Source organism: Zonotrichia leucophrys, chromosome Z, assembly GCF_028769735.1.
Source record: "Zonotrichia leucophrys gambelii isolate GWCS_2022_RI chromosome Z, RI_Zleu_2.0, whole genome shotgun sequence".
NCBI lineage: Eukaryota > Metazoa > Chordata > Aves > Passeriformes > Passerellidae > Zonotrichia > Zonotrichia leucophrys.
Window position 1 is genome coordinate 69,794,995 of NC_088200.1, and position 14,771 is coordinate 69,809,765.

Sequence of the window (14,771 nt, forward strand, 5' to 3'; positions counted from 1 at the left end):
TGGTAATTGAAGTTCGTAATTATAAGGTCTGTCTTTGCATTTAATCTCCCTGTGTCACATGCACACCTTGGCAGTGGTTTCTAGAGCCTGTGGGCTCTGCTGGTCTCAACCAGACTGTTATGGGCACGGGATAAAAAGCAGTTTCTTGGGTACCAAGACAACCAGAACTTTAAAGATAAACCAGTACCCTAAAACTAGACATGGGAGCTGGCGCTCAGGGCAGAGAGCAGGTGCTGAATATCCTTCCCTCTGCTACCAAAATCACCCAGCATCTTGCAGAAACTTACATTTCTGGATGGACAGGAGATGTACCCTGCACTTCTCTCCTAAGCAAATGCATTGGTGGCAGAGTATTGAAGAAGCTATCCAAAGTGTTATCTTGCACGTCAGTCTTCAGAGAATGTTAAAACCACTAAAATTTTAGGACTAGCATAATTGTGGTGGTGGTCTCACTCCCGCCAGCTGCATAAAAGCAAGGACAGTGAAATACTGAAGACACACAGGGACACATCTAAGGCATGAACAGAACAAAAAAGGCCCCTGGAAGAGATTTTCCAGCACCACATCCGGCTGCCAGCAAACGGATTTCATTTCTAAGTGTCTTAATCATAGGATTTATCTGGCAGCCTTTCAAAAGTGTTGCTGCAATTACCTTTTTTTTCTTGTAAGCTAGGATTAGTGTAATACAAATACAGGTAAGTTACCACATGACAATACCGTATTTGTTAGGACTTCATCCAGATTTCTTGGAAAATAAATTATTACTTAAACCTGATTTGGATGAACACCTGTAATAATTATAAAGGACACAATAAACAGTGGAGTAGGAGAACACAAATGTTAACTCTGCCTCTATTTTCTAATGAGCAGTAAGGAAAAACAGAAGGAAAGAAATAATATAAAGGAAATGAAGAAAAAAGCAGAACAAAGAATCAGGTTGTGTATGAGCCAAAGAAATGAAGAAAACAACCCTTTTAGATCCTAAGGTTCTGCATTAAGGTTCTGCATTAAGGAACAACTAGGTAGATGACAATCCAAGAGGGCAAATACCCAAATACTGTCATTATGGTTCAAGTAGCACATGCATAGAGCCTGCTCTACAATTTTAGCACTGAAGAACTGCATAGAAGCTGTGGCTTGAGCTTACTCTACAGGACCAAAAAGCACCAAAAAAAATCCCAAAAAAACAAAATGAGGAAACTGATCTAAGACAAAGCTCATGAGGAGACTAAAAGGAGTTGAAGTCTTATGGGTGCCAATTGATGGGAAAAAAAAAATTACGGAGAGATGACAAGTTTGTATCCCCAATAAAGAATATCTTGAGAAAGGCTGAGAGGAAGTTGGCACAAACAAACAGCAGGAATAAGGCAAGTTACTAGAGAAAACCTTTTCTGTGCAAAAGCTGAAATGTATTAAAACCAAATCAAAACAGATCATGAGCATGAGACAAGTGCTGCAATACAGAAAAATATACAGGAAAAAAATTAAATTAGTACATAGATCTGGAACAGCAAGCCCATCAAGAGCTTAAGGACAGTGGATGATGATGATGATGATGATGATTGATGATGACATAAAGGGCCCTCAGAGAAGAAAAGGTCCTATCCAGTTGGCAAAATGAGTTGCTGTCATATGCTTGCACTTTGGAAGAGAAAGACTTAAAATTACAGTTCTTCTGCCTGGCAAAGAGGCACACAGGAGTGAGATCTAGTCTAAATGACCAGAACAGTCATAATGGCATAAACTGTTTGCATTTTCCAGTGTTTCACATTAATTATCAAATAAGCCCTATGAAGTATCTGGAAATGGCAAGCTCAAAGCAGAAAAAGTTTGTCAAAAGATACCGAAAACCTCCACAGCTCCTCCCTCCTCCCTTTCTAAAGAAAAAAAAAAATTACTAATGTTCTGTGGTAAACAATCTTGGCCAGAATAGAAGTAATTTAGTGCTTGCTTTTATTTAATGTGTTATGCTATTTCCTTTACCAATAACACCCAAACTCCACTGCAGTGCTATTTTAAGTGGTGGCATGTCAGAAACCATTTAATTATGAGCTTAAAGTGAATATTCTTTTATTTTTCCCCTCAAAGCGTATTTCTTACTATTGATGACATTTTAATTGAGAGTTAATGGGAATTTGTGTGCCCTTTATTCTTCCCTCCAGCTACAGAGTCTCTCACCCTTCTCATGGGTTACAGGAAGTCCCAGAACCCTGATGAAATCTCGGTTCATTTTCCTCTTGCTCTTGTTGCCACTTCTCATACTGTGGTAATTCCTCATCTTTTTGACTCTTTTAATTCTGAGAGGCTTCAATTTTCCTCATCCATCTTTTCCTCAAGTCCTCCATTCCCTTGTCTTTCTTGGGGGCTGAGGCAGCATCCTCAACTCTTTGTTTTCTTCAAAGCCAGTATTTAGGGTTATCTCGCATTCATAAAACCATGGAATCACAGAAATGTTAAGAACTGACGCCAGGCAGGCCATGGGCCTTGCCCAACATAGCCAACACACCTCCACTCATCCATGAAGAGTGTCCTTTAAAATATCTAAATATTGCAGTACCATCCCACCAGCATCAACTGTATAACATCCATGGGATTTCACGAGCTGCTTCTCTCTGCTGCTTCCACTTATTTATACAGGGAACTGACAGAAATTGCCATTTTCCGAGTCTAAACTGTTTCCAAACACTTGATCACGTGACATTCTATGCAGATGTTGATCAAGAACTGTTTATGTCTGCCTATGAAAAATGTATGGTGGATTTTCTTTGCACATCATCTGCTTTTTAGGTGCTGCTTACTTTCAGTTCTGGGCAGAAATCTTTTAACTTGAATAGTTCCCTTCATCATCCGCTGTATTACAAGTCTTTGCACCTTGACAAAAGTAAAAAGCTTCACCATGGCCTATTCTTTTATTTTCTAGTTTGTACAGAGATTTTTTTTCTTTACACTCTGAAAATTTGCCAAATGTTTCAAATATTTTCTCTTTTTTTCTTTTTAAATTTGTGAGTCTATCAAATGATGTCTCAAGCTATTTTGAAGTATGATTTTTTTCTGTTTTTCCACAACAGTGTTTAAACAAAGAAGGATCAGTGTACCCATCTTTTTAACCTACTGAGGCATCCTTAGCTTTTTTAGGCATGTACACATCCCTAGAATTGAAATACTTCTTCCTCTAATTGTTATGGAAAAGCGAGCTTTGTTTTATAGTTCCAGTCTTTTTCTGTTGGATGACGTCACTAGGTTTGTTGTTAATTGAAATAAAACAGTAGAGATGTGGTGAGCTAAAAAATGGCTGTTGGCACTCAGAGTTTGCTAGGCAGAGGGGGAAAATATACAGAACTTCACGTCAGGGGAAAAAATAAAAGATTTGGAATCCAGAAGTACCAGCTAAAATGTCACTGACATAAAGAGGTGACATTGCTCAAGAGGCCTGGCTGAAGTGAATGTTTGCTTGATGATTTGTAGCAACCTAAATAAGGTGAAACTGTTTTGGAGACATAGCCCACCTCCTCTGGTGATATTCTGTGAGCTGCTACCTTCAAGTATAAAGACAACAGAAATAAACAATGAAAAATCACTGGTGAGCCCCTGTTTAAATTCTGACAATGGAAGCTGAAGTATTTTACTCCCATCTGAGGTTCCTTTTCACAAAGAGCCAACTTCATATGCTTTAATGGATTATCCAGGCACTCATGTTCCAGTGAGAGCGAGGAGGCAGAACGACTTCAGTTTTCAAATTAAAGAACCATATATGCTTTTGGAGAAAGAATAACTTTAAGAAAACAGGGACAAAAAGCTGTAGCAGAGGAGACAGAAAAAGGCATTACTGACATTAGATCTATTATGCAAGTGGTTTTTACGGTGCAATTGGCAGAGATCCAGGGGCTGGAAGGTAAGAAAGGGGGATCCAGGATGGGGTGTGGAGGAGTCCAGGGTGAGGTGAGGGGTTCAGGGGGTGTCTTAGGAACCAGGGGGTGTGTGAAGGGGTCCAGGGTGTGTGTGGTGCAGGGGGTGTGTGAAGAACCAAGGAATGTGTGAGCATGTCCAGGGGCAATGAGGATGATGGGGGCAGTGGAGCTTCTCTGATGAGGACAGGTGAGTGAGCTGGGCCTGTTCAGCCTGGAGAAGAGGCAGCTGAGAAAAAACCTCATCCTTCTTTATAAATATGGGGGGGGGGCGTGCCAGGGAGATGGAGCGAGGCTCGGTTTGGTGATGGTCAATCACCAGGGCGAAAGAAAGAGCAGGAACTGATGCACAGGAACATTCCACCTGAGCATGAAGAACTTCTCCCCTGTGCAGTGACCGAGCACGGGAACAGATTGTCCAGGGAGGGTGTGGAGTCTCTGTTTCTGGAGACATTCCAGAGCCGTATGGTCGCAATCCGGTGCCATGTGCTTTGGGATGACCCTGCCGGAGGAGCAGGGAGACCGGACCAGATGACCTCGTGTGGTCCCTTCCAGCCTAACCCAGTCCTGCGGTTCTGTGGGGTGGCTGAGGAACTGGGGGGTGTGAGGGGGTTCGTGGGGTGCGTGAAGAACTGGGGGTTTGTTAGGGGATCTTGGTGTATGTGAGGGACCAGGGGGTGTGCGTGAGCAACAGGAGGGATGTGAGGCGATCTAGGTGGTATATGAGGGGTCCGAGGAGCTGTATGAGGCACCAAAGCATGTGAGAGCTCTGGGGGTGTGTGTGAGGGGAACTGAGAGTGTCTATGAGGGGCCCAGGCGGTGCGTGAGAGCTCTGGGTGTGGGTGTGTGTAATGGAGCAAGGGGTTTCTGAGGAGATTTGGGGGTGTATATGAGTCCGACAGTGCGTGTGAGGGACTGGACGGGGAACTGAAGGGATCTGGGGTGTGCATGGGAGGTCAGGGGTGCGTGAACGCTCCGGGGGTGTCTGAGGGGATTTAGGGGTGTGTATGAGAGGCTGGGGGTGCACGAACGCTCCGGGAGTGTCTGAAGGGATCTGGGGGTGTGCATCGGATGTCAGGGGTGCATAAGGGCTCCGGGCGTGTCTGTGGGGATCTGGGGGTGTGCATGCGAAGTCCGGGACTGCGTGAGGGCTCCGGGGCTGCGGAGGGGCCGAGCGGGTCCCTGAGGGGTCTTGAGGGTTCCCGAGGGGACCGGGCTCCGTGAGGCACCGCGCGGCTCCGAGCGCCCCCCCGCTCCTCTCGCGAGACGTGGCGGCGGCCGGCGGGGCTGTGCCGGGCGGGATCGCGGTGCGCCCCCCCCCCCCCGCTCCTCCCAGCGGCGCCGCGGGGCGGATGCGGCGGGGCCGCCATAGTGCGGGCGGGAGGAGCCGCCGCCGCCCGGCCGGGGACGCGCTCCCGCCGCCCCCTCCGCCCCCTCCGCCGCAGCCGGGAGCGGGCGGAGCCTGCGCGGCGCCGCCGGTTTTTTCCCCCCCGCATCCCTCCCGCCGCGCCAGCCGAGGAAGCGACCGCGCTCCTGCCTGGGCAGAGCGGGATCGGGCGGAGGGACCGGAGGCACCGTCACCTGGCGCTGCGGCGGGGGCGGGGCGCGGCGCTGTGTCTGCGGCAGCCCCGGGGCGCTGCTCGGCCGCTTAAAGCAGCGGAGCCGCCGGCCGGGAGGGGCGTTCGGAGCAGTGGCGGCCGCAGAGCGAGGGGAAGGCATGGAGGGCAAGGATCTGGCAGCGGGGTCCGCGGGGGATGAGGGCTCCAAGGATGCGCTGGGCAAGCCGCTGGGTCCCACGCCGAGCCAGAGCCGCTTCCAGGTGGACCTGGTGGCCGAGGGGCCCCGCAAGTCGTGCGGGGACATCGGCGCGGCGGGTAAGGGAGGCGAGGAAGCCAAGGGCAGGTTTCGGGTGAACTTCGTGGACCCGTCGGCCGGCGGCGAGAGCCCCGGCGAGCCCGGGGGAGGCAGCTCGGAGGGCGGCAACGTGAGCGGCGTCCAGAACGGCGGCGACACGGTGATGAGCGAGGGCAGCCTGCACTCGGGCGGGCACCACCACTACTACTATGATACCCATACCAACACCTACTACCTGCGTACCTTCGGCCACAACACCATGGACGCCGTGCCCCGCATCGACCACTACCGGCACACGGCCGCCGACCTGGGCGAGAAGCTGCTCCGGCCCAGCCTGGCCGAGCTGCACGATGAGCTGGACAAGGTGAGAGCGGCCCTCGGGCTCCCCCGGCGCCGGGGGTGCGGTGGCTTTTCGGAGTGTGTCGGCAGAAAAGCTTAAAAAAAAAAATAGAAAAAAGCCGAAAGCTCGCCGAGCCTCGAGCAGGCGCAAATAGCGCGGGTGCATAGCTTGCGTCTCAGTTCTGTTACATATATATATTTTTTTTTTTTGTCTTTTCGTGACGCAGTGGTATCCATCCCCCCACACACACGTGCTTTTGGGAGATGGTCCCCCAGTGCAAGAGGTATTTAGAGCTGTAGGTCTGTTCTCCCCGTCAATGAGCGGGGATCTCTTACAGGTTTTCCACTTCCAAATCGCCTCCAGCAGATAGGGTATTGATTCGGATATTCATTCGGGGGCTCGCAGTGGGAATCAGTCTGGGAAGGGAAGTGAAAACATTTGGTAGAGACGCTAAAAAAAAAAAAAAAAGTAAATAAATAAGGATGCGCTCGCTCTGGCATCGGCCGGAGGTTTGTGTGTGCGGGTCGGATGCTGCTGGATCTGCACGGGCGCGGAGCCTGAGCGAGCCCTCCCAGCGCTGCTCCTGCGGCGCCGTCAAGGCTTGAAACATTTCGGAGCTGTGCGTCTGAAGCTTTTTTCTATTTTGGACTACGAGTCCGTGTGTTATTTGAGACGGGTTGACAGTGAGAGCCTTCTTTGCATTGCAGGCTGCCTTGGCTAGAAGACCAGCTTTAGCTGAACGTAGAATTAATTTCCTAGACTTTTTTCTTTTTTTTTAAGCTATCATCACTAAGCTAACTCCAGATAAAGATTAACCTCTGGCAGTGCTGTTTTCCTCACCGTTTGAAAATTGGTGTATGGCTGTGCTCAGGAGCCTGTGTTTTGAGTGAGGTCTTTCTGCTGGGTTTAGGGAAATAAAGAAATGCATGGGCCACATTCCAAGGAAGCGAATATTTTGTTTCCAGAACTTTTTTTTGCATCCCACTTTTCACGCCTTGTAGGTGGAATTCCTTGAGGAAAGGTGTGTTCTTTTTACGATTTACTCGTTTCTCACCATTATTGGGCTGCTCAGTGCATCAGCACTGATAATATGGGGTTTGGGGTTTTTTTTAGGGAGTGTTCGTGATCGTTTAAGTCTGTTTTTGACACTGACTGTGGAATTGTTCCAATAGAAGTAACTGGTTGGTGTATTGCAAAAAGACATCTGAGATAAGATGTCAGATTTTAATTACTAACCATCGCTGCAAATTACTCCTGCCTTCCAGGTCCCCTTTTGATGGAGCTAAATGATGATCTGTGGTCCGATTCTAAGTTAGTATAAAAATCGAAATTGACAGTTTTTGCCACGTGTGCCATAAATAAAACACATGTATGTGTGCTCATAGTGCATGTGAAACCACACTGCTTTTCTGTCCTCCTGCTCCCCCAAATTTCTGACTCCCGGTCCATGATGGGATGACCAGGTGTTGGATACTCAGCATTGTAAGCAGAACATTTCTCAGATTTCTAAGGCTGGCAGATGGCATTTTCAGTGTGTTCATATTCCAGCACTGTGGAAAGCTCTTTGATACCATTAAGATGTTTCAGTGCAGGATAGAACATATTCTGGAATTACAATTTCTAAAATTGTAATTTCTTTATTAAGAAGAAATTAATGGCAAGGAATTTTCTTTGTAGTCTGTGGCACAGAGGAGTGGTAGACAACCTAATTACAGGATCATTATCAAAACAGTCCCATAGTGAGCATTAATTAAGTCAAATTATTAATTTCTTAAATGTCATTAATTCGTTCTGCAGTGTGGATAGATATGCATGTGAAGATACTTCTTTTTTTAAAGCCATGCCCTGTCCACTTGGGCCCCTCCTCCCATTAAATAAATGTTGGGGTGGAATATGGAATTTTGGTTGCATTTGATATTAAGTATTAATTTTTTTAAAAGGTCACAATAGAAACTTCAGAATTTTAAGTTGAAGTTCAGTGGAGTAACCCAAGTTTTCTGTCGCAGGATGTTTAATGTCCAAAGCAATTGAGGTGTTAGCAGCTACTTAGGCTTATAAGAAGAAGGGTAGCCCTTATTTTTGTTTCCAACTTCGCAAAACACTTTCCAGATAAAGCTGTGAACTCAAAGGCTTTTAATAAGGGTGTGTTGTGAATGCTAATAGCATTGAATACCTACGTTCCTGGCAATCTCACGTCAATCTCACGGGACTATCAAGCACGTCCCATCTCTGATTGTGTGCTTGGTTTGCGAACACAGAGCCCTGATAACTTTTAAATCAAGATGATGCTGTACTTTTATGTGGAAGATGTTCTCAAAGATGTTGTGCTTTTTTTTTTTTTTTTTTTTTTTTTTTACTGTTGCCAGGGGGCTTTTTGTGTTCGTTCTCAAAGTGACTTCAGTTCCTGCTGACTAGCAGGTCCCTGCTGTTGAGTAGTGCTGTGCATTTGGGAAAGTGGCTTGAAGAATTAACCTTGCTCTTTGGCTGTGGGTTCTGTACCAATTTATCGGGTACAGCATGTCTGTGCAAGGCAGCTGGTACATCCCAGCACTCTCACAATGAAGTTTGCACAGCCCTTTGTTGTGCCTCTGTGCTTGACCCAGTGCATCAGGAGTGGCAGATACTTTGTGTAAAGAGCGATCCAGGGCTGTTTACCAGCGGTATGGTTCGCTGCTTTGAATGCAGCTATTTTATCCAGCAGTTAGAGTTCCTGCTATTCCGTTTGCTTTTAATAAGTAGATAAATGTGAGGCAGCGTTGAGCATTGTTGATGCCAGTGCCCAATATAGAACTGATTTTTTCTTTTCCTTTAGCTTTGTTTAGAAGTTTCATCTGTCTAACACTTCTGTTGATTCTGTTCTCGGAGAAAAGCAGTGTTGGAAGAAGAGTGACTGTTTGGGGAAGACACACACTTGTACCGGAGGGGTCCCATTTCCAAAGGGTTTGTCCTGCAGTCCTGGTGGGATAGGTGTTTGTGTGGTCATTCCAGCAGTGGCTCTTCTCATAGGAAAGAGATTGTTCTTGAAACTGGCTGTGGAAACACAGCTGGGTGATGCTGGGTGATGCAGTACTCTGAGGTGGATGAATTGCATAGCACTGCCCTTGGTTGATCATTTTGAACTCCAGGTGAGGGGCCTTGCATTAGTATGTCATTGACTGCAGATAACTAAGGTGATCAGCCTGCTCCTTACCCCGTTGGTATGTGTTGATTTCTCTCTGTTTTAGAGAGATGAGAGAGAGAATTTGGTGATGCTGTTGCAGTTGCTGTCTTGTAAAGCGAATGTGTTGCAGCAGCTCTGGTGTCCGGAAATGTTGAGATGAGAGGGTGTTTATTAGCAAAAAAGTGGGAGGGAAGTCAGCCTACCATGACATGCAGGTTTTTCTTGCAGGGGTGAGGGGGATCTTCAGACCATGGGAAGATTAAAAACGTTCTTTTGTTAATTTTTTGCCTGTCCTATAGCTTTTCTTGGCTCAGCTACATCTGTAGATCAAGATACAGCCTGTAGAAATACTGCCCGCATGCCTTTGTGCCCCTCAGTTTATCAATACCATGTCACAATATCACAGACATTATTGTTCTGACAAGTGTGTACTGTTAGGGTATTCAGACCTGCACACTGTAACCCACTGAAATAATTTAGGATTAGCATTGGGTGGTTTGGGGAGATTGTTTTTTTTCCTTTAAGACTAGATCTCGCTGTGTATGAGTGGTTCTGGTTTGATCTCTATGCAGTTGCTTGCAGCTGTGGTGAGTGGATGTGGTGTGAACCAAGCCCTCTGCTGGCAGCTCTGCTCTGCTGCGTGTTAAACCCTCACCGGGAGCACTGGCAGGGCAAGGAGCTGATCTCAGAGCAGGATCCTTACACCACCTCCACCCCATCCCCATCAGCGTCAAATTATTAATAAAAACAAAAAGAAATCCCAAGGTATTTAAAAGCACAAGTGTGCTTTGCATCCTCACGCACAAAAATCTGTGCACCTGTCATTTGAATTTGGAGACAGGTGTGAGAGAAAAGGCAATTACTGGTAGTCCTGATACAAATTGAGGGGGTTTTGTTTGTTTGCTTGTACTCAAGTTGGATGACTGTAATTGTTTTCAGTTGTCTTTTGGGCTTTGTTAAGTATTTTCTCAAACACTGCAGTTTTTTCTCTGACCCGATGACTTCAAATGTTTAACATAAGCACAGTAGAAAGGTCTATGTATGGCACTGCTTTCTAACAAAATTGCATTCTGTCTTGAGAATGTTGAACAACTGCTGCATCTCTAATAATTGTTTAGTTGTATTTTCTTTCAATTCGTGGCTTATGTTTGCTTAGCCTGTAATAAAAGCAGAACTCAGCTAAAGATGCATAAAAGGCTAAAAGATGATTGTAGGATATCAAGGTAGCTGACCCTGTTGTGTAAGAGCTCCTTTCTTCCCTCTCACGGAAGATTGAGACCCTCTTGCAGATGGTTTTTATTGAACCACCTTGCTGAGTCTTGTCTGCAGTCTGGAGGTTTCTTTCTTTTTTCAGTTTGGTTATTTTTAATTTAAATTACATTTCCTTGGTTCTGTCCTTCATATATGTGAGCAGAATTTGAATCTTCTTTCAGTGTAGTTCAGTGTACTAAAATTAAACAAGGGAAACTCTCTTAGACTTGGTCCCAGCGCTGTTGTGTGTCCCAGAAGCCTATAATTGGTAACTGTTCTTTCATCACTTTTAAACAGCAGTGACCTTAATGCACCTGTACTCAGTAAGGCTTTACTTGCACCGTGCAGAAGAATGTTTTTATGCTTTTTCAGCCTGTGTCAGGAATCCTCATTTTGCTTGCACTGATACCCCACTTATGCCCAACTGTTTTTATCAAGGAAAAAATGAGTGTACTGCTCTGTATGCAGCAGTAAATAATAATTACTGTTCCAGGGGTTGTATTTTATAAAGACCTTTTATAATTTGTATTTTTATGTTGCTTGGTGCTTGTTTCTTTTGAATATTTGGTAAGTCTTTAGTCCAGAACACCCATGGAATGCTAAAGTTCAGCAAACTGCTAATATTGTTCTCACTGCTTTCCCCCCCTCAATGTCCCAGGGAAGCTGGAAATAACTGAACCTTTAGCAGCTTATATAGCTCACAGCACAAGTGTGGACTGCTGCTGAAAGGAGTGAACTTTTTGCTGTCACAGATCTTGGTTGGATCTGATACAGATCTGATCTGGTTTACAGAAAGCCTACACCCGCTCTGCTGCAAAATCTCGTAGTGCATGTGGTGATTCGGTTCCCTGATCCAATACTTAAGGGTTCTCCTCAGGCTTCTACTGCACACAGGCATCAATAGAAACGTCTGAGTGTGCACTCCTCATATAAATATATTCATTTGCTTTAAAGTTTTATATACATGTGCTATACAAATATAAATTATATATGCTGTACAAATAATGTGTATAGCCCAGAGTAAAACTTCAGTAGTGATATAAAGATGAAATTCACACTTTCTTTTTTTCTCTTTATTACCATTACAAAAAAAAGTGTCACACTCCCACTGGACTGTTTCAGAGCTGGTTAAAGAGGAAGGCTGCAGAATTCACCTTCAGATTAACTTTTTTTCTCTTTTGGTACTGTACTTGATTAGATGTCAAGTGATTTTCATTCTTGAAGAATATTCTTGCAGAGGAGGAGCTTGGCAAGATCAGTATCTTTGGAGTAATTTTAAACCACTGTACTACATCTTCGATTGAATTCTTGAGATTTTTTCCTAAAGCCTCATACAATATTCATTCATGAGCAACCCCAAACCCATTTTCCCCACTTCTTGGTATAGGTAATAGCAATTACACTATGGTTATTGATCTCTATTAAATTTTTTTTAATTAGTTGACTTCAAATTATTTGCTTTTCATAGTTTTGGGAGCTATCCAGTTTTTGCAGTTTAAATCCAGAATGATCTTTGATTTATTTCTGCACTTCACTCTATTGATTGTATTTGACAGACTTACTGACATTTCATTTATGCATAAAAAATAACCTTGGATGTATGGTCTGTGCCTTGTAAACGTGACTGATTTAAGGATAAGGTGACAAAAAGAGTAAAGAAATTCTAAAAAAATTAAAGTTCCATTTTAATAAGAGGGGTTTTCTCTTGCATCTGCATTTTGTTAGCTAACTTCCCTTCATTGAATCTGCTGCTCCTACTTCAGATGATTCAGTTGTTTGGGTTTTTTTAAATTCAAAGAAAATAGCTCTGTTTCAGCTGTGAAGGAGCTGTGATGCTGCTCAACTTGGTCTGTCAGTCTGCATGGCAGAGGCTCCTACGAATATTCTGAGTAATACTGCTTTTGAACTGTAAGCAGTTTGGCAACTTTGGCTGAAATGTGGTGCTGTGCCAGTGCCAGCGAGTGCTTTTCTGTGTGAATGTACCAGCCCTGCTCACTTCTGGCTCAGGGCTGTGCTGTAGCTGCATTCAGCATTTCAGAAGCTGACATTAAAAATTCAGGTGGTACTTTAAATTATTTTTTTAGGATTACTTCAGTGGGCTTTTAGTCTGTTGTAAGCCAACAGGTAAAATGTAATTTTTCAGGAACTTACTACATTGGAGCTAGACTTTTTATAGAAATAGGATATTTTCTTAGGGTTTCACTATTGCTGCATATTGCTGCTCCTGTTTCCTACTTCTTTAATAGAAAGTGCACCATGTTTTGCAGAAGTAGATGAAAACCAAAAGCTGTTAAGAGCAAGAATGCCTCAAATTAACCTTCGTTTTTGGGGTGGAGAATAGATGACTTGTGTGTGGTTTTGGCTGAGGTTGTTTCCTTCCCAGTAGCTGGTGTGGGGTTCTGTTTTGGGTCAGTGCTGGACACAGAGTTGATAATTCAGAAATGTCTTTCTTCTTGCTGGACATGATCTGCAGAGAGCCAAGGCCTTTGCTGCTCCTCCTGTGGCCACGCTGGGGAGGAGGCTGGGGGTGCATGGGAGGGGACACAGCCAGGACAATGACCCAGGCTGACCCAAGGGGTGTTCCAGACCAGGTGACAACGTTCTCAGTGTAAAACTTGGGGCAGAAGGAGGAAGGGGACATGGGGAGTGATGGTGTGTTTATCTTCCCAGGTCTCCGTGATGTGATGAGACCCTGCTCTGGATGGGGCTGCCCAGCCATGGGAAGCAGGGCATTAATTCCTTGTTTTGCTTTGCTTGTGTGTGTGGTTTTTGCTTTCCCTGTTGAACTGTGTTCATCTGAACCTGTGAATTTTTGCCCTTCAGTTCTCTCCCCAGTCCTGCTGGTGGAGGAATGAGCGAGTGGCTGCTTGGGGCTGGGCTGCTGGAGTTAAACTATGATGACTTGGAAATCTGATGTGTCCAAAACAACTTCTTGACAAGACTGAAATGAATTCTCTTTTATACTTAGTAGCAGAACATTGTATTTCTTGGACTACGCTTGAGTATGCTAAACTTCTCTGCAGGAGGCTTCCTAATTGGATTTACTTCAGCTCTTATGCAATCAAGTGCTGCATCTGCTTCATTCTGGAGTGTATCAGGCTTCTGTGTTTCAGATACTCATGTGAAAACCACCCGTGTTCAGAGCCTGGATCCACTTTTCCTGTGAAGTGTGTCCTTCCAGGGCAATGGATATCCAAAGGAATATTGCAGTCAGTGCACAGTAAGGAATAATTGCTTCTGTAGATCATTCAGGGTGCAGAGCGATGGTTCTGGGAAGGGTGGCACACGCCAGTGGAGAAATGAAGGTGCATTCTTGAGGTGTGCAGTAGACTGCATCCCTTTCCTTCCCTTACACTGAAGGGATTGGTTGCCCCTACACTTGTGAGGAAGTCATGCCTCCTGCAGCTTTCTGCTAACCAGAACTGCAGAGACTGGAAAGGGAAATTTGGGCTTGTTTTTGCAGGGGAACTTTGGTTTTTTGGCAGGAAGGCCTTATTTTAGCTACAAAATTTCTGGGAGTGCAGACCATAAGCATTTGGGTTTTCCACCCTGCAAAGCTACCGAACAAAGCCATTTTCTCATTTCTTTGTAATTTTCATGATCAGCCCAGAATTCTCATACCCTCCTGTGCTTAGGAGGGATGTATGAATCAAGATTTAAGATGTGGGGAAGTTTTCTTTATTTTGCAGAGTGCTCTCATTCTTTAATTAATGTTTATGCTAGGGGGGAAAAGCGAATATTATTTATATTTCTGATAGGATACTGGTCTTGCCTACCTGTAGGTGTCAACAAAACTTTGCTGCTCTATCACATGTCAAAACTGCTTCAGAGAGATGCAGCCTTCATGTAATAAGCTTAGAGATTTGTCAAGAAAACTGTGTTCAAGTAAGACATTAAAGTAGTGCTAATCTTCATCAACAAATCTCTTTATTTGTAAGTATACCACCTTGAAAGGAAGGATTTACAACTAAGCTGAAATCAATTGCCTGAGTAAGTTTCCTGATTAAGTCTTGCTAAATTAGTTAATACATCATACTACATGGAAGAGCTGGGGGATGAGTGGATGATTATCCCTTTAGAAGAATTAAAGTAAAAATGGCTTTTAAAATCATTATATATACAATATATATATGCACACACATAAAAAACCACACTGTTTAATGTTTCTCTATTAAAAGCAGTGTGCAAGACAGAAATACAAGCTGATGCAGAGACACATAGCTAATCCTTCAGTTGACATGTTAATTGCAACTATAAATTT

The 14,771-nt window shown here is 44.6% G+C and overlaps 1 protein-coding gene across 2 annotated transcripts in view; it reads left to right on the plus strand.

The window, feature by feature from the left end:
- The first annotated feature begins 5,299 nt into the window (after nucleotides 1–5,299).
- SLC12A2 (solute carrier family 12 member 2) overlaps nucleotides 5,300–14,771 on the plus strand; it is a 54,083-nt gene continuing 44,611 nt past the window's right edge. For both annotated transcript variants that reach the window (XM_064735387.1, XM_064735388.1), the window contains exon 1: nucleotides 5,300–6,123. In XM_064735387.1, the coding sequence (XP_064591457.1) occupies nucleotides 5,623–6,123 (501 nt within the window). In that variant the 5' untranslated portion in view covers nucleotides 5,300–5,622. The remainder of the gene's footprint in view (nucleotides 6,124–14,771) is intronic.